A 24,016-nucleotide genomic window follows, 5' to 3' on the forward strand; every position below is an offset into this window, starting at 1 on the left:
CAAAATGCTGGGATTACAGGCATGAGCCACCGCGCCCGGCCTCAGCTTTCATTTTCATTTGGTTGGTTTTTGAACTATTCAGTGGGTAAGGTTGTATAAATGTCTTTTCTCTGTATAGAAGTTTCTTGGAGTTCAAGGAGTGCTGCTTTGCAAACTCATAGAGTGTTTATAAAAGCTAACTGCAGAAGGTATTCATAGGCTAAACCGTTTCCTATTCTTGGTAGCACCATTTTCTCTGGCCTGAAATACTTTCCTTCTACTATTAGTGCCTGTCACTAGCGAGCAGTGTATTTACTTTCCTGAGGAACAATTCAAATGCTAAGTGCTTTAAGACCTAAGGGTAGAAAAGCAGTGTTTTCAGGCATTATTAGGAAAATAAGATTTAAATTAGACACCCAGAAACCAAAACAGGTTTGTAATTGGTAAAGTGAAAGATGGTTAAAGAAGGTTAGATTGACTAAATGACCAAAGCGAGAATTTACCTTTTTTGGGGGCGGGGGGGAGACAGTCGCACGCCGTTGCCCAGGCTGGAGTGCAGTGGCGTGATCTTGGCTCACTGCAACCTCCACTTCCTGGGTTCAAGCATTTTTCCCACCTGAGCCTCCCGAGTAGCTGGGTGGCATGCACCACCACGCTCAGCTAATTTCTTTGTATTTTTAGTAGAGACTGGGTTTCTCCATGTTGGTCAGGCTGGGCTCGAACTCCTGATCTCAGTGATCTGCCCTCCTTGGCCTCCCAAAATGCTGGGATTAAAGGCTGAGAGTGTACCTTTTTTTAATCGAGCAATCTAGTACTTGATCCTAATATTCTTTGTGGTAGGTGTTTGCATTTTTAGATGAGGAAAAGGGAAATCTAGGAGTCCTAGGAAATACAGTTGGTATATGGGAACTGATACATAATTAGACTTAAGTGATCCATGTTGAATTTATATACATAATTAGACTTAAGTGATCCATGTTGAATTTATGACTTAAGCGCTTAACTATAATTTTACCCTCTCCAGTTGTCTGATGATAATAAAAACTTGAAGCAGTTATCCATATGGGGATCTCTTTGGGGAATCCCAGTCACCAAAAGTTAGGTTTTCTTTAATATTTTTTCATGGAAGATTTCAAATATACTCAAAATTGAAAGAATTATATAATAAATTCTCATGAGTCCATCACACATCTTCAATAATGAATGTACAGCATTGCAGTGTGGAGCTTGGCCTATTGCTGACCACTCAGCAATGTGGCACAACCACTCTGTGATTCCCCATGGAAATGGGAACTACTTCAGTTCTCCTTTTATAGAAAAATTCAATAAATATCTGCTGATTGTGCCCTACTTGTGACTTGAAGCCAGGTTTTTTGTTTTTTGGTTTTTGGTTTTTTTAACAGTCTTGCTCTGTCACCCAAGAGGGGCGTGATATTGGTGCACTGCAGCCTCCTCCTCCTGGGTTCAAGTGATTCTTGTGCCTCAGCCTCCCGAGTAGCTGGGACTATGGGCGTGCACCACCACACCTGGCTAATTTTTGTATTTAGTAGAGATGGAGTTTCATCATGTTGCCCAGGCTGCTCTCGAACTCCTGAGCTCAAGCAATCTAACCCCCCTCCACCTCCCAAAGTGCTAAGATTACAGCCATGAGCCACCATGCCCGCAAAGCTGGGTATTTCTTAAATTGGTTCAGTCAGGTGCAATAAATTATTTGCCCTACTCTAAAATTTAAAAATCTTCTAAGAGAATTATGGTTTTGCAGCTGAGATTTTTTTAAGACTTGAGCGCTCCGGACTCCTGCATATATCCTTAGAACAACATTGTCCAATAGAAGTACAATGTGAGCCACATGTTTTGTTTAACCCAGCATATCCAAAATATTACCCCTTTGCATGTGCTTAGTATAAAAATTTAAGATGATTTACATTCCAGGTTTTCAGTATTCAGTGAGTAATTTTACACTTAGAGCAAGTGTCATTTCAGACTAGTCACATTTCAAGTACTCAGTAACCACATACGGCTAGTGGCTACCTTACTAGATAGCATAGCCTTTGAGTCCCACAAAGTGTTCACATTCTATGTGTTTACACACATCTTTTGAAGTGTCATGACAGCCAGGTAGGATCCAGATTTTCTTTAAATCTGGTCTCTCTTACGGATTCCTAGTTGATTACTTCTTTGTTGCTTCTTATAGGGATGTGTCAGAAGCTTAATAATCTCATGATTATTAGGTTAACTGCCTGAAGTATTAATGGTAGCAATAAATCGAACTATAATTTTAATTTTTCAAGTAAATTTTCTTATGTGATACTAAATATTTCACATATACATGTATCGGGAAGTAAATGGGGGGAATTTAGTAATGAATAGTATATAACAGTTTGTGATGGTATTTTTCTTTTTTTTTTAGATTGCAGCAAAAATTGGAGGTGATGCAGGGACATCACTGAATTCAAATGACTATGGTTATGGGGGACAAAAAAGACCTTTAGAAGATGGAGGTAAGTTATACTCTTAAGTATTTTAAATTGTTTTTCAGAGTGTTTAGTTGAAGTGATTCTCGGTATTTTTCTGTTATTTTATTGAGATACTACTTTTATTATAAGGTTGTTAAAATTGTAAGCTGTATATTGGCCTAAAAGGGGGGAAAGAGAACTAGACAAGGTAAGTAAAATTTGAGTCAACCAGAAAGTTTTGTCTTACTAGAAAACAGTTTATTTTCTCTCTTTTAGGATTGTGCCATATTGAGAGTTTGCACAGACGTCTTGTTAATAATATTTAAAAATATATATATAAATTGCTTAGAAGACACTTCACTGGTTTTACTCATACGTGAATGGATTTTAATATGCTGTGTTTTTGTCATTTTTCTATTTCCAATTGCACCTTAAAGGTTGAAATTCCTATAGTTTGCTACTCTAGTGTGTTGCAGGTTATACCTTTTTTTTTTTTTAATGTTATTTGCTTTTAGTACTTTTGTGTTTCACGTTTAGCTTTAAACCTGTGGATTTACAGTGCTTTGTATTTTTAAAAATCATAATCGTTGAAGCTTCTGAACTTAGAAGTCTGCATGTATTTTTTGTTTTAGGTTTGATATGTGAGTTTTGATACATTTTCTTTTTACCCTTTTTTTTTAAAGGGAGGATTCTCACTGAGGCTGTAGAATGTATTTGTAGCTTTTGACCAGGAGAACTTGGTTTCCTTTTATTTAAGTGTCTTTCATATTTATAGTGAGGTTTTTAATGTAGAAAAAAAATGAGCTAATGATGCTTCAGATGTTGTATGTAATGTATTCTTTTTATTTTATGTGTAGATGGCTCTTGGACAAGTCCGAGCAGTACAACACACTGGGAGGGAATGCCCTCTCCTTTTAAAGGCAGGAATTTTTATTTATTACCTGTGTTCAGTATGTAAACTTGAAATAAACCAGTAGATTCTTAAATGGACACAAATATTTCTTGGATTATGTGTCTGAATTTTTGCTGCACAACATTCTGATGTTTAATCATTTAAGTTTGAAGGGGGGAGGAGAATGTAGTACTTTGAGCCATAGGTTGTCTGTTCCAAGGTATGCATTGTATTCATCTGTGTAATGGATTTAGATGAAGGTAGTCATGTAGTTGCTTTGAGATTCTGTTTTTTTTTTTTGCTAAAGTTTTATGCAGTGAAATGTTTGTTTATAAATAATAGAACAGTTTAGGTTGAGATTGCCTTGTAATGTTGTGGGGGGTTTTTTTGTTTTATTTTTTGGGGCATAGCTTTTTGTGGTCACTGTCAGATACACTCAACTTTTAATATGTCAGATTTTTGTAGTTTGATAGGCTTTTCTCCCCCCAGTCTTCAGTTCCTGAGGTGGAAGCATCATTAGCCTTTAGCATGTGATATTTTGCTAGTAATGGACCTAAAGTACTTTGTCTTATATCATTCTAATGTGCTTTAACATACGTTAAGGTCAGTGATTTGTTAAGAATCAGATAACTATTTTAATGTCTGTGCATCTTTTGAACGTGAAGAGAATGAAGTATCGTTTCTTTTTTAGATTACTGAGTTTGGGTTGAATTTTGACAGTTTTGGTTCAAATGATAAACCATACCTTCAGATATTTCAATAAATGTTTACGTTATTTATTCTTGTTTGGGAGGGGAGAAGCTTTGTACTTAATTGGCAAAAAATTAAAAGACACTTAATTTTGCAGATCAACCAGATGCTAAGAAAGTTGCTCCTCAAAATGACTGTAAGTATTCCTTTTAAACTGGGTCAAAAGCTAAAGTAACAATTTTAATATTAAGATTTTGTTCATATTATTGGGTATCTTTGAAGTTAGTTGGTTTATAAGTATTTTGGATCAGCTAGCTTGAATTTCTTTGTAAATATATACCTTTTTCTCTTATTTTACAATCTGTCCCATTAATTGTGGCCAGGTATATATAAGGATTGGTTACTGAATTATTTTACATATTTAACAACTCCAGTTCTTGATCTATACTTGTACAACTTGAAAAAGGAAATTATTTTGTTCTGTGCCATTGCTAATATAATGTCTTCCCTTTCATTGGCTCTCTTGCCCCTGTCAATGCCAATATAAATATTCTGTAAAAAATTTGACTCTCTTCAAGGTGTTGTCTGTGCATTAGGGAGAGATTTTTGAATGTTTGATGTGATCGTGTTGTTAAATATATAAGTAAATTTAAATTTTGAATTTTCGTTTTTATTTAATTTTTTGATAGCTTTTGGAACACAGTTACCACCGATGCATCAGCAGCAAAGGTATAGTCATAAGATTTTCAAAAAGTACTCTGCAAGTTTTGGTTGAGCTGTATGTAAAAACACAACCACATTGGTGTATATTGAATATGCGTCTGTGTATTTTTTGGTGTACCTAGTTCATATCACTCCCCTTGGGAATGTACTATAAAGTGATGATTTTTCTTTTGAGTGAGAAAAACTTGTGATTTGGACAGATAGGTGGAATTAATCACATTTTAGAAGAACAGGGGTGAATTAGAGTAACTATTAAGATGACATTCTCTAAACTCCACTCCAACTTCTTTACAGTTCATGCCTTCAGACTGTTCCATTCATCATCCCTTCTTCACTTGATGTGTCATCTTAAAATTCTTAATTTAACTACTCAAGTAATAAGACCATATTTTTTGACATGAGTCTGAGCCTAGAACCTTAGTTTAAGCCATTGGGAGACATTAGACTTCCATTTTTATTAATAGATTATCTTTTATTTGTAAACAAAGTATCTTTCGTTGAAGGAAAATGGTGCTTTCTGTTATTTCTTAGCAGATCTGTAATGACAGAAGAATACAAAGTTCCAGATGGAATGGTTGGATTTAGTAAGTAACTTGATCTTTAAAGTTTTGAAAACATGATCAAAACATACTTCAGACTCTTCCAACCAAAAAAAAAAAAAAATTTTTTTTTTTTTTCTAACTAGTAATTGGCAGAGGAGGTGAACAGATCTCACGCATACAACAGGAATCTGGATGCAAAATACAGATAGCTCCTGGTAATGTTATATTTTCTTGGTATTTTCAGAGTGACTAGAAAACTAGCTTTTTTTTTTTAAGGTTTCTAGTAATAATAATGCTACCTTTAATCTTTTGACCTGAAGTTTTCTTTTTGTTTTAAATTGTAGACAGTGGTGGCCTTCCAGAAAGGTCCTGTATGTTAACTGGAACACCTGAATCTGTCCAGTAAGTTTGAAAAATCTTAAAAATCTACTTAAGTAACAACAGGAGAACTCTTAGAATTTTGTCTCTTCTCTTTGTTACTGCTTTATTTTACATTATTGTTTCGCTGCCGCCTTCCCTCAAAGTCCTCTAACTCCTTTGAAGTTTATGCCTCATGCCTTTCTCAGGTAGGGTTCATCATCTGAATCATTAAACACAGAAAATGGTTAAAACGACTTCATATCTACTCCAGTCTCTACTTGTAAAGCCAGGTGTAGCCTGGAGAAGAATGCACAGTCAGGTTGACTGGTGACACCTAAAACTCAGACATTAAGCTCAAGTGGACTGTTGTGTTGCCTGCATTTCCCTAGTTCCATTCACTTTTCCACTCCTCTGGAAGGCTTTTTAATACTGTATTTCCCCACTTCCAAATCTTCAGCATCTAACCCCACCTCTCTCCCACTTAAGCTTATTTACTGAGAAAATGGAAGCCAATGATAAGAAGCTTTTCTTTTTCCCTACCACTAAACCTACCAGCCTTCATTTTTTCTCTGTTCACATAGTACCCAGGTAATTGCTTTCCTTTGTGTTCATGTGCCTAAAGCCAGCCCTTTCTTCCTACTGAAGGTTCAGCCTGCATTTGTACTTTCTGCTGCATTACTAGTTCCCCCTCTTTACTAGATTTTTTCTTTTTTCTTTTCTTTTTTTTTTTTTTGAGATGAAGTCTTGCTCTGTTGCCAGGCTGGAGTGCAGGGGCACGATCTCGGCTCACTGCAACCTCTGCCTCCCAAGTTCAAAGGATTCTCCTGCCTCAGCCTCCCGAGTAGCTGGGACTACAGGTGCATGCCACCACACTCAGCTAATTTTTGTATTTTTTTAGTAGAGACAGGGTTTCACCATGTTGGCCAGGATGGTCTCAATCTCTTGACCTCGTGATCACCCACCTCGGCCTCCCAAAGTCCTGGGATTACAGGCGTGAGCCACTTCCCCCCAGCCTGATTTTCTTTATAGCACTTTCCAAATAATGTGTTATTCATTTGACATGTTATTTTTACTTATTTAATGAAATGAAGCCACTCTAGCAGGAACACTGTCTGTTTCTTTGAGTGCTATTACCCCATTATCTAGAATAGCACCTGCACATAGTTGATATTTAACTATTTGTTGAATGAATAATTGTAGCATATGAGTAAGCAAAATGGTAGTTTAAAAATGTAAATAAATCATTTAGTTCTTGGAAGAATCAGTTTAATTCTGAGACAACTTTAGCATTAGAGTTCTTTCTTGGAAATTTTGGGCTATTCTTAAAAATTGTATATCTAGAAAATATTTTTGCATAATCTCTCAATCTTTGACCCTTGATAGCATTTTCTTTCAGTTAAAAGTAAAAGCATTGTTAAAGTTAGCATCAAGGCACCTAATCCTGAATTGGGATAGGAGGAGTACTTGGTTATATTGTTTTATATTTCTCTATTTGAATAAGCTTTGGTATGCTACAACTTACTATTTAAATATTAATTTGTTAACAGGTCAGCAAAACGGTTACTGGACCAGATTGTTGAAAAAGGAAGACCAGCTCCTGGCTTCCATCATGGCGATGGACCGGGAAATGCAGTTCAAGAAATCATGATTCCAGCTAGCAAGGCAGGATTGGTTATTGGAAAGGGGGGAGAAACTATTAAACAGCTTCAGGTATTGTTATGGTTGTGAAATGGCTACTTTTGATCTGCCTTGATGCCCATTTTTGTCCACTCCCTTTTGTTAATATATATTATTTCTATGATTGTAACAGGAACGGGCTGGAGTTAAAATGGTTATGATTCAAGATGGGCCGCAAAACACTGGTGCTGACAAACCTCTTAGGATTACAGGAGACCCATATAAAGTTCAAGTAAACTTAACTTTATACTTTATAAAGAAAGAATTTGGGTTGAATGGGTTTGGGCAAAATATGCATGAATAATTAAAATGTTTTGAGACATGCTTTCTAAATTAGCTAACTTTTTCTGCTTTAGCAAGCCAAGGAAATGGTGTTAGAGTTAATTCGTGATCAAGGTGGTTTCAGAGAAGTTCGGAATGAGTATGGGTCAAGAATAGGAGGAAATGAAGGGATAGATGTAAGTAAAAATACCCATTCAGAAATGGTTGTATGCTAATTCATAAATATAATAGTGTTTTCTGTTTTGTGTTAAGTAGCTCTAACATTGTTATCCTTTTATTTCACCTTTATACTTTACAGAATTCTATATTTTATATCTTGTTACCCTATTTGCTATAAATATAGAATTATATGTACTTTTATGATTTGAGGCAGATTTTCAGGAAATGATGCTTTTTTTAAATACTTTTTTTTACTTTAAACCCTGAGAGGCTAGCTTTCTTAATACTTAGTCTTTTTTACATAAGGTCCCCATTCCAAGATTTGCTGTTGGCATTGTAATAGGAAGAAATGGAGAGATGATCAAAAAAATACAAAATGATGCTGGTGTTCGCATTCAGTTTAAGCCAGGTGAGTACATGTAATAATCTTGTAAGTGTTGGCAGCAGTGAGTTTTGACATACATTTATTGTTTAATTAATTTTGTTTCTTTGTTTTGAAGATGATGGGACAACACCAGAGAGGATAGCACAAATAACAGGACCTCCAGACCGATGTCAACATGCTGCAGAAATTATTACAGACCTTCTTCGAAGTGTTCAGGTTTGATAGAAAGTTAACATTTTCATTTTTTGTTTTTATGGAAAAGTATTTTCCTTCATGAAATCTGAATTTTCCTCTATATCAGAGTCTGCTTGATGATGCTTTATTAATAGAGAAAGTTTAAATTGCTTTAAGGTAAAGATCTTGGAGCAGGAAGAACTACTACCTTAAGTGCTACCTTATTTACTCTTGTATTTAAAAAAATGTTATTACTTATGATTATTAGGGCCAGTTCATCTCTACATTTCTGGTTCAGGTATATGAGAGCTGGGAAAAATAAACATAATAATTTTATCACGAAACAGAAGTATTTCTGTGCTGACTCTTCGTTCTTGTCTTTGCCTGTCTATAGGCTGGTAATCCTGGTGGACCTGGACCTGGTGGTCGAGGAAGAGGTAGAGGTCAAGGCAACTGGAACATGGGACCACCTGGTGGACTACAGGAATTTAATTTTATTGTGCCAACTGGGAAAACTGGATTAATAATAGGAAAAGGCAATGTATTTTAAACTCTTAATGTTTTGACACATTATTCGTTTTTCTGGACACTTTCTGTTGCTGTTGTAAACAAGTGGCAATGCTTTTTCTCTGACTGTATTTTAGTAGAAAACCATTCTTATGTTAATATGTAACAAGTAAAACATAAATGAGGGATCTCATGTATATTTATAAAAAGAGCAGATTTTAATCTTACTAGCTTCTAGAGAAAGCGAACTAAGAGATAATTATTAGCATAAGAAATGTCTTTTGACCCAAAAAGTAGTTTGAGTGTTTTTGTTTGTGCATTTTGTTTTTTCCCGACTCATATTTTAAAAATTCGAATGTTTATAAGTGTATTAGTTTATATTTACACTGCTTTTAAAAGCAGTTTATTCAAGTATTTTATTATAATCACATTAAGGTTATGTTTAAACATACTAAGTAAATGTATTTTAAGAGAAGCATGAAATGCTTCCTAAAATTTTATTTACAGTGTAGAATATTAAATGAAAAATCTTAATACAATATTGTCAGTTAGGATACTGACCAAATCATATTTTTAATGGCCCATTTAATTGTGACTATTTTCTTCTAAAAAGCTCCTAATACACCCTTGAAACCTTCAGAGAAATTACTGTCTTTTGATTTTAGGAGGTGAAACCATAAAAAGCATAAGCCAACAGTCTGGTGCAAGAATAGAGCTTCAGAGAAATCCTCCACCAAATGCAGATCCTAATATGAAGTTATTTACAATTCGTGGCACTCCACAACAGATAGACTATGCCCGGCAACTCATAGAAGAAAAGATTGGTGTGAGTATACTTTAAACTTTTAATTTTTAGTGTAGACCCTTAGACTGTAGTTAAATTAAGACGTTTATTCAAATACATCAAAGGAAAATGTATCATTACTAGTCTGCATTTATAGATTTTGTGATACGTATAATAGATACAACATGAAGATTTTCCAGCAATGAAAATAACCTAATTAAATGTGTAGTTACAGGTTTTGAGAACAACCTTACATTTGGGTATGGCTAGATAAGAGGAGGGCAGTGTTACCTGCAGGCATGATATTAGTGTTGGTGTAGGATTGCGGAACATACTTGAAGGACATAGTTAACGGTAATTCATTATTTATTAAGATTTTACTCTACTGAACCCCAGCAAGGCAAACAAGATAAATCAAATGCATCTCCCGCTCTACAGTAGAAATTCATAAATCCTAGCTTTTGGACTGGCTCACAGATTATCTGGGGGTATTAACATGTAGACTATTTGGGTGCTTCCCACTCCTACACAATATACAGAGACAAGCCTGACTCAAAATGTCTGGGATAGGGCCCAGCATCTAATTTTACATAGATGTTTGGGTGATTCTGGTGCACAGACAAATTTGGAAATTTTTTTTCCAGGAAAGTTTTCTGTTAGAACAAAAAAGTATGAAAAGCTTTGACTGCTTTTTTGTAAATGAGGCAGACAATGTCTTACTGGAGTTTTTAACACAAAGTGTGCAGGGAGCATCTTAAATTATTAGAATTTCCTAGGAAAAATTATTTTTGGTGTTTGCCATGCTGTGAATGGGGTGCGTGCAAAACAAGGTTGACACTGTTTCTGTCTACTTGGGAAGACAAAAATAGATGTACAAAAGATGCTTAAGGAACATCTTACAAAATGTACACAAACATTGTAAGTTCTGTTGTATGGATAGTTTAATTGTTCAAAAAATAAAGAAGATGTTTGTGGAGTAATGATAGAGGTTGATGCCATGGCAAAAAAATGAATAGCACATCTTGGTTTTTGATTTTACAATATTAGCCTCACATGCATAGATCAGGATTTCTGTTGGATTCATGGAAAAAGATAGATTGTTTTAGAGAAGCAGTTTGGTGTGGTGATTAAGAGCATGGACTCTGTATTCGGGTTGCCTGAGTTCAGAATTCTGTGAATCATTTACTGGTTCTGTGACCTTGGAGAAGTTACTCAGGCTTTTCTGTGCCTTGGTTTCCTCCTGTAAAATGAGGATAATAGTATCTACTTCATAGAGTTGTAGGGATTAAATGAATGTTCATGTGTGTGTCACTTAAAAGAATGCCTAGCACATAACCCTAAAAGATGTTGCTACTTTTTCCAGTATTATTTTTACTACTTGGAACGAATAGGTCATGGATAATAAGTGAGAGATGACAGCAATTGGAGATTTAAAGAGACAAGTTAATAAAAAGAACTTTAAGGCCGGGCGCGGTGGCTCACGCTTGTAATCCCAGCACTTTGGGAGGCCGAGGCAGGCGGATCACGAGGTCAGGAGATCGAGACCACGGTGAAACCCCGTCTCTACTAAAAATTCAAAAAATTAGCTGGGCGTGGTGGCGGGCGCCTGTAGTCCCAGCTACTCGGAGAGGCTGAGGCAGGAGAATGGTGTGAACCCAGGAGGCGGAGCTTGCAGTGAGCCGAGATCGCGCCACTGCACTCCAGCCTGGGTGACAGAGCAAGACTCCGTCTCAAAAAAAAAAAAAAAAGAACTTTAAAGGTCATGAAGTTTAGTTTTCCTATTTTGCAGTGAGAAATTTACAACAAAATGTAGTGTTAGCATTTTGTCCAACATGTCGCCTGGTTAACTACTCAGAAGGAGCATTTTAGGACAGTTAAGTGTAATGTCTTTGTTGGCTTAACATAACAGAAATCAATTAAGCGTTATTAATTAATGATGTGGCATGCATGCATGATAAGGATATAAAATATCCTGATTTATTGAAGGAATTAAAAAGGGAATTTTTGTGCTGTTAAACATTATGATACATGAAAGGCCAAAAAGGATATAAATTATTGATCTGAATGGGGTTTCAGTGACAGAAATAGGTTGTGAGGTGGATTTTAGTTTGATAGTAGTGAACCAACTAGCTATTAACGTTATCAGTGAAATGTTCAGAATACAATTGATGATACAGGACCCGAGCAGTTTTTGAATATATTGTCAAGATGGTTGTCTCATGTTAGGCAAGTAGATATAGAGAGAAAAGCGAAGATGAGGACCTGATTTCTGTGATTAAGATGGAAAAAGATAGTAAAAGTAAGAATTATAAAAGGAAAGGGAACTACTGCTGTCTGCAAACAAGCTAAAGGAAATTTAATTGCTAATTTAAATTTAATTTAAATTGCATTTAATTGCTACCGCTATTGATTTTAGTGAATTTTACATGTCTCATTATTATGGCAGATGAAATAGTTTTTGCAAAATGAATGAGAAAAGGAAGGAAAACCTAAAATTTGTTGTTTGTGACTATAAGAGGGTAGAAATGGAAGATTATTTGGCCATAGAGTTGTTTAACCATTACTGTGTTTTTCTGATTTTTCTATGTCTTCCTTTTTTTTGTAGGGCCCAGTAAATCCTTTAGGGCCACCTGTACCCCATGGGCCCCATGGTGTCCCAGGCCCCCATGGACCTCCTGGGCCTCCAGGGCCTGGAACTCCAATGGGACCATACAACCCTGCACCTTATAATCCTGGACCACCAGGCCCGGCTCCTCAGTAAGTATTGGGTTTAGTTCTGGGCTTTCCCGAAAGATTCTAGTTGTGGGACTGTATTTTTATGCTGATTTTTCTTTTCAGTGGTCCTCCAGCCCCATACGCTCCCCAGGGATGGGGAAATGCGTATCCACACTGGCAGCAGCAGGCTCCTCCTGATCCAGGTAGAAGATGCTTATCATTTGTGTGTTACCTGTATTGTTTTCCACTTCTGTTACATTATTAAATTTTCTAGTGTTGATTCTACATTTGTATGCATCACCTTCACTCACTTTACTCTTTCAACAGTGTTAGGCACTGCCTCTACCCCAGTGTATAGGACTGACATGAATATGAGCTCTGCTTTTATGGAACTTCTTTCTACTTGCCTTTGGCTTTCTTATGAGTTGATACAGTAGAATGATAAAAGCTAAAAGCTGCAGGAAAGAACACAGTGTCATAGGTTTTGGCTACCAGTGCTGTCAAATGTGTAGTATGCTAATTGTGGCATTATCTATGGAAAAATAGTTTTTACTTATTTAGAAAATTATGTGATAGGGGCTGGGCACTGAGTCTCAGTCTGTAATCCCACCTATTCAGAAGTCTGAGGCTGAGTCTTGAGACCAGCCTGGGCAACATGGCAAGACCCATCTCTTAAAAAAATTTGTTTTAAATTAGCCGGGCAGGGTGGTATGTGCCTGTACTTCTAGCTGCTCAGAAGGCTGAGATGGGGGGATTGCTTGAGCCTAGAAGTTCTAGATTGTATTGAGCTGTGGGCACACCATTGCACTCCCCTGGGCAACAGAATGGGACCCCATCTCTTAAAAAAAAGAAAAATTATATATATAACAGTCTATATATATATATATATATGTAACATATATATAACATATTATATGTTATATATATGTAACATATATAACATATAATTATATGTTATATATATATATATAACAGTCTAACAGAGTGTTAAGTATTTGGGCATTAAACTTCCAACTTGTCAAATAAGATATCTGTTCTAGTACTCCTCATATGACAACTTCATGTGAGTAAAAATCAGGCCTGTATTTAATAACTGCATGCTAAAACCCAAATACATTTAATTATCTTCTATATTCAGATTTATTTATTGTATCCTGTTCTATTCTGGCATCTTTCCATACCCTGTAGTTTGCTTTCCATCTTGGTCAAAGAGTCATTCTTTGAAACCAATTAACATTTATTTATGATCCTTTTTTCTCACCTGCTACCTACCTTTTAGGCCTCTTTCACTCGAGTAGTTTCAAGGAAAATATACTCAATTATGGATTACTTTCTACACATAATACGTTTATGCCCAAAAAACTTGAAGTAATTTATGTAAATGCAATTGCTTGATTAACTTCATAGGAAGTGTGCTGTTTGGAATGTGACGACACAGCATGACAGTTACCAGATAACCACAACTTCATTAATTCAAGGAACTACTTGAGTTGTGCTAGGATATAGGTATGCAAAGTTGGGGTTGTGTTCTATAGCAAAAGAATGCACTCCTAGCATAAGCAACACTGATGGAAGGGCTCACAGGGTACAGAATATAATACTCTAAACACTAATTTTTGGAGAATGAAAGGGCTTTTCTTTCCCTCTTGTTGGCTAATTGGGATGGTATAATTAATAAGATTGAAGAGTTTGAGTAGGTTAAAAGGCAGATTCATATTGGGTAACTTGGTTCTGCCAGGATTGTATTTTTGAGCACTACTGGGTGGTTAGCATGATTGAGGAAAAATGATGGGAATAAGAAGTGGAAGTGGTCTTTGTATCACAAGTTGAATTTCTCACTTGGAGTAGTAGTGAAGTCACTACTGTAAAAACTGGTCAGTGAATGTGGTTGCAGCATGGCCTTTGGGCAAGAAGTAACCCATTTAACTAAAACCAGCTGGTTGGCCCCACTCAGATTTATCAAAGGGTTACTGGGCCCCTGGGGTGGATATTGCTTATATTAGACTTAGAATAGCGTAATGTTTTAATATTATATGAACTAAAATGTTTCTTTACAAAAAGAGTGGTCTGTTAATGGATTTATGTAGTGGTCAAGAATTTAGACTTCAGAGTCAAATAAACCTAGATCAGTCCTAGTCCTACAGTTTACTAATTGTGAGATGTCAAGCAAGTTTTTGAACTCCTCTAAGCCTCTGTTTTCTTATCTATAAATTGATGAATGAATCTTGGGTTGAGTGAATATTTAGTAAATTCTTAGTACATACTAGTTGTTTGTAAGTGTGAGGCTGGTTTTTTGGTATGGTTTTCACATTTGGGAGTAGAAATACCACTTCCTAAAGTCTGTTTTATCTCAAATTCTCTATCCAGGCATAGTGTAAAGTGAAATACCTAGATTTCTTGGTTAATATACAGATAATGGCCAGGCGCCATGGCTAAAACCTGTAACCCTAGCACTTTGGAAGGCTGAGGCGGGTGGATCACTTGAGGTCAGGAGTTGGAGACCAGCCTGGCCAACATGGGGAAACCCTATCTCTACTAAAAATACAAAAATTAGCTGGGTGTGGTGGCGGGTGCCTGTAATCCCAGCTACTTGGGAGGCTGAGACGGGAGAACTGCTTGAGAATCGCTCCACTGCCCTCCAGCCTGGGCAACAGAGTGAGACACTTGATCTCAAAACAAAAAAAAAATACAGATAATGACACTATTGAGATATGTAAACATCCAACATACAAAAGCAGTACATTGGGCAATTGAGAAAAGTTTGGAGGGTGTCCTAATAACACCTTACAATTACATTACCTTGTAATTTTCTTTTTCTAGAAATTCTTGCCCATTTTTCTCAAACTTGACCTTTATGAAGCAGCTGACAATTGCTACTGTTCAGAATGAAGGCATAATAGAAAATTAAAAGTTTTAATTGTATGATATGCCTAATATAAAAGACAGAATCAAGTTTTTTCTGGTTTCTAGAAGATTGAGAGGTCTCAAACTGTTCGCACTTCAGTTGATGTGGGAGATGAATGAGGGTCAGTCAAGTGTAGAGGAGACATAACATAGCTAAAGCCGAGACACGGGCATAGTGATTTCTGAAAAGTACAAGCACTGTGTTGTGGCTGGAGCTTGGGTGTTGAAGAGATATAACCGAAGGGAGAGATGAGGCTGAAATGGAAAGGATAAGCGAGGGGGTTCAGACTGTTAAAGATGTTGAATGATAGGCTGTACTTAAGCTTTCAACATCCTGAAGATTGTAGAGAATGAAGAATTTCAAGTAGGATAACATCAAGTTTATAACATTCAATGTGAAATAGGATGAAATGTGGCTAATCTTTTTTAAGATTTTTGTATTTTCTCTTCATTGAAAATAAGGACAAAGTTCATTGTTCTAAAATAATTGTTTCTTTCTTACACAGGTTAGTCCTTGGAAATGTTTTTCTTTAGTCATCTTCTAGATAGAGCTGTTTGTGCTTGAGGCGAAACCAATTTAGAAAAAAACAAGGGCACAGGATGGTTTGAGACAGAGCATTGGATTTGGAGTCAAAAGACCTTTATTCATATCCCAGTTATGCCACTCAGTAGTTTTTAACCTAGGAAAGTCACCTGGTCTCTGAGACTTGGTTTTCTTTAATAAAAGCTGATGGTGACAACAAAAATAATAGAAAATTTAAAAGTTTTCATACACTTTTTTAATGTTCTAGTTAATTTTGGGGGCTGTATATTTGCCAGAGAGCTGGGTGTGTGTGTGTGTGTGTGTGTGTGTGTGTGTGTGTGTGTGTGTGTGTGTTGTGTGTGTGTGTGTGTGTGTGTGTGTGTGTGTGTGTGTGTGTGTGTACGTGTGTGAGAGAGAATTACAGACTTCACATGCAAACCTTGAACTTTCATTTATTTTAGCTAAGGCAGGAACGGATCCAAATTCAGCAGCTTGGGCTGCTTATTATGCTCACTATTATCAACAACAAGCACAGCCACCACCAGCAGCCCCTGCAGGTGCACCAACTACAACTCAAACTAATGGACAAGGTAACTCAAGAACTTATATGTGAAAGCCAAAACTTGTGCTTGGAATTATATATGAAGTACATCACTGTATAATACCTAAAATTTCTGACATTATTTAATTATAATTTAAGCAGACTTTTCCTTTTTTAAATTGTTACTTTGAAATAGTTTCAAACTTTCATAAAAGTTGTAAGAAGAATACCAGGAGCACCCAGATAGCCCAGCTGTTAATGTTTTATTCCCTTGTTTACTCTGTTACCATCTATATCATACATGTGTATCTGTGTGTATTTTTTTAAATATCCATTATAATTAGTTCTGAAGGAAACTAATTATATCCAGCATAATTAGTTCTGAAAGAAATCATTGAAGACTAAACTGTAGACATGATGTCCTGTTGGGTACTTCAAAAATACATAACCATGATACAGCCCTCCAAATCAGTAAGTCAACATTGATATATTAAGTTCTTTATATCATTATGGATTTCTGATTTTTGCAATAGGTTGTATTTTTAAAGTGCTTTTATAATTTTGATAATCAGATTATCCTGGATTTGGCCAGTCAGGGAGTATATTCAGGGTGGTGCCTATATCCTTTTGAAATACCTGTCATTCTTTTAAGCACTTCCATACTGTCTGGCACAGTAAGATTGTTATTTTTTGCTTTCTGGGCTCCAGCCCTTGAGTCAGCAATTTCTTCAAAGATTTCCGATTCCTTTTAGTAGAGTATGGTAGAAACGAGACTTGAGTATGCTTGTTGCTACTGAGGTGTAATTGCTTGTAGCTTCTTTCAACAGACAGAACTAGGAAATATATTTACATACATGCATACCTACATACACATACCAAAAAACACATAAATGTCAATATATGTATGTATTTTTTAAAACTATGTTCATATCACCACATCCATTTCAGCATTTTGGGGATTTCAAGCCTTTTCCTTTTTTGTACTTGTTTACAAATGGTGAGAAACCTGGTATCCTCAGTGTATTTCCTTATTTGACATACATTTACTTATATGTTTAATATAACCAGTCTTCCAAACAGGTTGGTTTTCTTTTCTGTCCACCGCCTCTGTACCCCCAGTACCTGCTATCTTTGGCACCGGTAGGGATGCCACCACCACATAGTACCTCCCTCCTACCCTTACTGTCACATTGCAGGCCCCTGCCAGCTCCTACACCCAAGGAAACGGCTAAAATTGCCTTTTAAAAACTTTAATTCTGTTTTTTGTTTTGTTTTGCTTGAACAAGGAGATCAGCAGAATCCAGCCCCAGCTGGACAGGTTGATTATACCAAGGCTTGGGAAGAGTACTACAAGAAAATGGGTATGTTTTATACATTTCTTGAAAATACATACTTAATTAAATTGAAACACAGATTATTCTCTTCAGGAAGAGAATAATTGAATAAAATCACTGGACTTGTAAACATATCAAGACAGCTGCAAATTACAGTTTTTAAATTTGTGGTTATATAGCAAGGAAATATTTTTTTTCTAATTGCATTTGTCAACCAGTTATTAATTGAAACTAGAAATGTCCTTACTGGTACATACAATGTTAACATTACTATACTTTTGACAATGACAGTTATATATATTATCAGTCTAAATGACATAAGGTTAAATTTTATGTGTCAGGCAAAAATTGATTGTGCGTGATACCATTATTTTTGCTGCAAGATAAGCAGGTAAGAAGTAATCTGCAGTGACGGAAAGTAACCAAGTGATGGAACCAGAATCTGGCTTCCAAGAGGGTCTGAGTCCCAAGCTTGTCTCCCGAATTGTCTCTTTAGGGACCATTTGGAACCTGATACTGTACTTCTGGACAAATCACTATGTTTCAGCTGCTTTTGCTCTTAGTCATTTAAAATTGTGACATACCACAGCTAGATGTCACAAATGAAAGCTAAATTGGTAAGCTTGGTTATCCTTCACTAGCAGAAAAAGAATCTATAGGTGGTAGAGTTTTGTCATAAGATGACGGTCTACTTGGGATTTTCAATGTAAATTTCAATGTTTTCTTTGGCAAAGAATGTTTCTCATTCTCCACAGAAAGAAAAATTTCCAGAAGGGTGATGATTTTAATCTTCTAGATGTAAAATTACATATACCTGATGATAAAGTTGTTCTGCACAACTGGTTTCTTTTTAAAGGAAGAAAAGAATTGTTTTTCCTCTTAGAATGGCTTCCTAGGAGAGTCATGTTCCGTCTATTTCTGAGGCTTTAACAGATTAATTTATGTTTTTGTGACCTAGCTTAGGCAGATCTACAGTAGCTACAATTCTGCAAAAAGAAACTTTTAACTTAAAAACAGCATACTCTGATTAAGATTGGTTACATAATTTATTTTCTGAACTGGGATCCTTTTTAGAATGAATAGGGATGCTATTAATAATCATGCCCTGGCCGGGCGCGGTGGCTCACGCTTGTAATCCCAGCACTTTGGGAGGCCGAGGCGGGTGGATCACGAGGTCAGGAGATCGAGACCACGGTGAAACCCTGTCTCTACTAAAAATACAAAAAATTAGCCGGACGTGGTGGCGGGCACCTGTAGTCCTAGCTACTCGGAGAGGCTGAGGCAGGAGAATGGCGTGAACCCGGGAGGCGGAGCTTGCAGTGAGCCGAGATCGCGCCACTGCACTCCAGCCTGGGCGACAGAGCAAGACTCTGTCTCAAAAAAAAAAAAAAAAAAAAAAAAAATCATGCCCTGACAGCACTGTGGTCAGGACCTGTAATCAACTTAACTTTAATTAAATAGCATCACCATTTTAAAAGACTTGAGCATGAGCCGCGTGCGGTGGCACACACTTGTAGTCCCAGCTGCTTGGGAGGCTAAGGTGGAAGGATTCCTTGAACACAGGAGATTGAGGCCAGCCTTGGCATCATAGTGAGACCTGGTCACGTGTTCGGGTTAAAAATCGCTAACTTCAACTTCTATTTTCTCAATGGGTAATGTCCCCTAGATAGGGTCCCTAGTAATTATTAAGTAGGTAAAAATAAAGGCTTGTTAATGGATTTAGCTAATTACCGAGGAATGAGTTTGGCTTCTGTGCTTTATTTTACCTTATTGATTATTTGTAATATGGCCATTAATTTACTGTTCAGTCTTTTTTGTTTTACTTTTTTATGTTTTACTCAAAATGAGTGGGTGGGTTGAATTCTAATTTTTATTGTTAAGGGAAGAAATTTTACCTTGTCTTTAATTTTTTATTTTTTTTTACCATTTCCCTGCCAGTTAGAGATACTACGCTATACTGTCTTGAATCCTCTGTAGGAAAACATGGCATAGAAATAATTAAATAATAATTAGATATTAAATAATAATGCTATATGACTAAAGAACCTCCTTACCCCACCCTTTCTGTTGTTTTTCTGTAGTACCACAATAATCCCGTGTTAAGTTTATTTATTTATTTATTTGAGAGGGAGTCTCACTCTCTCGCCCAGGCTGGAGTGCAGTGGTGCAATCTCAGCTCACTGCAACCTCTGCCTCCCAGGTTCAAGCAATTCTCCTGCCTCAGCCTCTCAAGTAGCTGGGATTACAGGCGCCTGCTACCACGTCCGGCTAATTTTTTGTATTTTTAGTAGATACAGGGTTTCATCGTGTTGGCCAGGCTGGTCTCGAACTCCTGACCTCAGGTGGTCCACCCACCTCAGCCTCCCAAAGTGTTGGGATTACAGGCGTGAGCCACTGCGCCTGGCCACATATGTATATCTTAAAGGAAATAATGCTAGGTAATTTAGTCAGGTGCTTGATGAGTGTCTGTCATCATCATGATAGCTACGGGGTCAATTTGTCTTTTTCTATAAAAGTTCTTTTTGTAAATGATTAGTTGCTTAACTGCTTTAATTTCTTCTAGGTACCTTACCTGTCATCAGGATCTTTTTACAACAAATAAGAAACCTTAAAGCATAAAACTTGGTTCAGTCTTCACGTTTCTTAAATGGAAGGAGAAAGGGAATATTAGGGAGATGGGTATCTTTATCTCAAAGCCAACTGTTGTTGACTTTTCCAGTGGCAGGGGTATGATCCTAGGACTTCAGATTTCCTGATTCCTCATCCTAGTGCCCCTTTTGCCAAACTAGGCAGGCTTTCACAGTTTTTGGAGCCTAATTTCAGTTTTTCTTGTTAAGAACAGAAAACTTCATTCATAGATTTTGTCATTATTTGCTTATTTACTGAAAAAAAAAAAAAAAGAAAAACTATTGAAAACAGATGTGGGTTAAGTTTTCCAAAATTAGGTTTATATTTTAAAACAATTCTAAATTCCCAAGGATAACACCAAACTAAGAAGAGAATTTTTTTTTTTTTTTTTTTTTTTTTTTGAGGTGTAGCCTCTCCCTGTCGCCAGGCTGGAGTGCAGTGGCACGATCTCGGCACACTGCAGCATCCACCTCCCAGGTTGAAGCAGTTCTTCTGCCTCAGCCTCCCAAGTAGAGAAAATCCTGATAAGATTTCAGAGAGTTAAAAGGAATGGCAGCAATCTAAAGATGGGTATTTTTAAAGCTAGAATAGAGGGATTTTTTATAAGAGACCCTTAAGAGAACAAACAGGGTTTCAAAATAGAAAGGAGTAATTCTTGTTTGGAGAAGTGAAGACATTTGGGAAAAGTTTGACTTAAGGAAGGCCATTATGATAAAGACTGATGTGGTAGACTCTGAACCCTTAAGAATCTGCTACCTTAAGCCTAAAGGAGGGTAGAATGAGGACTTGTGGGAAAGGTACAGGTATATGGGAAGACAACTGAGTGTGAAAATCTATTCAAGCAAGGCTGGCTCTTAGGCTCTAATAGAGTCTTACAAGCTAACTCTAGAGAAAGTCTTTTATCTTTTGGATGAAAGAAATTTAAGGCTAAACTTTATACATTATAATTATAAAACTAATAAATATTGGATAATGTTCTACTGAAGTATAAAATCAACTATCTGGCATCAAACAGTAACTAAGCCATGATCACACCACTACCACTGTGTTCCGGCCTAGGTGACAGAGCAAGACCCTGTCTGGAAACAAAAAAAATCCAGTAACTAAAGAGAGGAATAAGGGCAGCAAGATAGGGCAGTACATGTCTGAAGGGGCAGGGAAAGAGTTCTTTCTCTACTTCCAACTGGGCAAGATAAATCACATTTGCCCTTTAGATTGGAAGAGTGAAATCAGCTTTTCTTGAACATCTTTTAAGATTGGAGTGTCAAATACTACCAGCTTATTTACCAAAAATTTGGTTTTTCTTAAAGTCTAAAGTGTTTACTATTAGCTCTCCACAGGGATATAGGAGTTTGCAGAGGTTATAGTTTTTTAAGGGAACATTGATGAATTTTCTTAATGCATATGCCTGTTTCTACCATCTTACATTGTTAATTTGCCTCTAAAATGAGTAACTCTTACAATGGGGTTTAAAACCTGAAGAATATCGATTGCTACCTTGATTGGGTTTGGTTTCAAGTGTGCAGCCTGTAAGAGACAGCATGTGGTTTTATTGCTATTGTCACACCAGTTTTTTAAATATTGAAACCTGTTTCAGATTTGCTTGAATTGTGTCTTGTAAGAGGAAAATGTTGAACTTACTTCCTCTTTGAGAACAGTTATTTATAGAAGACAGGAAAATATGAGAATTTTTAATAGTATATGAGAGTTCTCTGTTACCCAAGAAAAGAGAGTTTTTTTCATGCATTTTTAAAGAATCGTAAATCTTAAATTCTTCCACTCAGTTACTTTGATTCTGTGACCTGTTTTACAATGGTGATAGACTGCTTTCTGAAACTATGAAATTGGTCTTGTTGGCAACATCCTACAAACATAAAAAGAGCTTCCTGTATGTCCATGCTCCAGTATTTTTGTCTATGGTAATTATTTCACAAAGCCAAGTGAGTTACAAATGAAATAAAATCGTGCTTAAGTAAAAAAACTGAATAGGAAAACACATACTCTCTATTCTCAATTTTTTATTTAGAAAATTAGATACTTTCAGAAATTGGGGAAATAAGGCATCAGACACTCAGGTTCATCATTTTTTAAAAGTTTGCTGTATGTGTTTTATATGTATGTTTTTTGTATATGAACCATTTCAAAGTAAGTTGCAGACAAGACAGTTTGCTCTAAATAAACTCAATGTCTGGGCACAGTGGTTCACACCTGTAATCCCAGGACTTTGGGAGGCCAAGGCAGGTGGATCACTTGAGTCCAGGAGTTCAAGACCAGCCTGGACAACATGGCAAAACCCCATCTCTACAAAAAAAAAAGAGAAAAATGTCAGCTAGGCATGGTGGGCCTGTAGTCCCAGCTACTCTAGAGGCTGAGGTGGGAGGATCACCCGAGCCCTGGGAGGTCGAGGCTGCAGTGAGCCATGATTGCACCGCTCTACTCCAGCCTGGGTGGCAGAGTGAGACCCTGTCTGAAAATAAATACCCTCAATATTATCACAAACATACAGACTATATTTAAATTTCCATAGTTGTCAGGAATATGTCTTTTGTCGTCTGTGTGTTTTAATTCAGAGTACATTCAAGATTCATGCGTTGCGTTTCATTGCTATATTTCTTTAGTCTCTTAATTCAGCAAAGTCACCTCATTAGGAAAAAGACCTGATCGTGAAAGCTGAGTTTTATGTGTTTTCATTGATCTTGTTCTTTATTCCTTGTCAGGTTACTTTTAATAACATTGTGTTGTAATTTGAATAAATTATTAATACTAACATATTATTACGTGTGTGTACATACACTTTATAGGTTACTAATCAGGAAAAAGTCTTGGGTAGGTCTTAATAAAGTCTTTAAATCATTGCCTTTAAGTGGGCTTAAAGTTTTTCAAAAATGTTCTTTTTGTAATGCTGGAATCGAATCAAGATTATGCCTAAATCTTTACCTTCCTTAGCTAAAGCAGTGTGGATTTGGGGTTGATTTTGTTTTTTTACTAATAATGACGCTCTAGAACTAAAAGTTAATGATTAATTATAAGGCAAAAAGAAAATAGTGTTCTTTTTTTTTTTTCTAATTGCGGAGTAGTTTCCTGACACTACTAATGAATATTTTAAATAAAACATGAGTAATTCTGACCCTCTGTGCTTTTGTCTTATAACCTGTAGTTACAGTGGATGTAATTTTATATTAAAATTTAGGGGGTTTTTTTTTAGGTCAACAAGGGCAGACACAAGATTATTCAAAGGCTTGGGAGGAATATTATAAGAAGCAAGGTATTGTTTTTATTAGAAATGAAATGTTGGACTTTTAATTGTGGTTACAGCAACAAAGTTCTTTTTTTTCAAAGGTCAAGCAGTTCCTGCTCCGACTGGGGCTCCTCCAGGTGGTCAGCCAGATTATAGTGCAGCCTGGGCTGAGTATTATAGACAACAAGCAGCCTATTATGCCCAGACAAGTCCCCAGGGAATGCCACAGCATCCTCCAGCACCTCAGGTATAATGTAATTGCTAATTTGTTGATTTCTACTCCAGTCTGTTTTCTGCATGTTTACTGTTTGTCTGTTTGGGAGTGTTGGCCTTTTAAATTTTTATCTGGCAAAGTATAATAACTATTTAAATGAAGTACTACGGTGTATTGTTTGGGTTTTTTTGTTTGTTTTTTATAATGCTTTCCAGCATCTGAGTGCTGAATATTTCTACAATGCCTTTGATTTTAAAAATAAATTTTCTTCCCCCAGGGATTTGCAAATCATGCAAGAAGCCACCACCA

At 36.4% G+C, this 24,016-nt stretch overlaps 1 protein-coding gene across 15 annotated transcripts in view; it reads left to right on the forward strand.

Moving 5' to 3' along the window:
• The window catches only part of FUBP1 (far upstream element binding protein 1), a 35,700-nt gene that overhangs the window by 6,853 nt on the left and 4,831 nt on the right, over positions 1 to 24,016 (forward strand). For 8 of the 15 annotated variants that reach the window (XR_004248368.2, XR_009213702.1, XR_009213703.1 and 5 more), the window contains 19 exons: positions 2,390 to 2,480; positions 3,293 to 3,355; positions 4,175 to 4,213; positions 4,707 to 4,746; positions 5,272 to 5,324; positions 5,426 to 5,497; positions 5,627 to 5,684; positions 7,190 to 7,352; positions 7,453 to 7,551; positions 7,676 to 7,777; positions 8,067 to 8,169; positions 8,261 to 8,361; positions 8,714 to 8,855; positions 9,492 to 9,652; positions 12,216 to 12,367; positions 12,449 to 12,528; positions 16,214 to 16,342; positions 17,580 to 17,654; positions 23,595 to 23,740. Coding sequence is in view for 12 of the 15 variants with exons in the window: in XM_058439635.1 (XP_058295618.1) it covers positions 2,390 to 2,480; positions 3,293 to 3,355; positions 4,175 to 4,213; positions 4,707 to 4,746; positions 5,272 to 5,324; positions 5,426 to 5,497; positions 5,627 to 5,684; positions 7,190 to 7,352; positions 7,453 to 7,551; positions 7,676 to 7,777; positions 8,067 to 8,169; positions 8,261 to 8,361; positions 8,714 to 8,855; positions 9,492 to 9,652; positions 12,216 to 12,367; positions 12,449 to 12,528; positions 16,214 to 16,342; positions 17,580 to 17,654; positions 23,595 to 23,740 (1,869 nt within the window). In the remaining 3 variants the exon portion in view is untranslated. The remainder of the gene's footprint in view (positions 1 to 2,389; positions 2,481 to 3,292; positions 3,356 to 4,174; positions 4,214 to 4,706; positions 4,747 to 5,271; positions 5,325 to 5,425; positions 5,498 to 5,626; positions 5,685 to 7,189; positions 7,353 to 7,452; positions 7,552 to 7,675; positions 7,778 to 8,066; positions 8,170 to 8,260; positions 8,362 to 8,713; positions 8,856 to 9,491; positions 9,653 to 12,215; positions 12,368 to 12,448; positions 12,529 to 16,213; positions 16,343 to 17,579; positions 17,655 to 23,594; positions 23,741 to 24,016) is intronic. The other 7 variants (XM_058439638.1, XM_032155514.2, XM_032755683.2 and 4 more) reach the window with 3 other exon arrangements.

The sequence above is a fragment of the Hylobates moloch genome, unplaced genomic scaffold (assembly GCF_009828535.3).
Source record: "Hylobates moloch isolate HMO894 unplaced genomic scaffold, HMol_V3 SCAFFOLD_5, whole genome shotgun sequence".
Lineage (NCBI taxonomy): Eukaryota > Metazoa > Chordata > Mammalia > Primates > Hylobatidae > Hylobates > Hylobates moloch.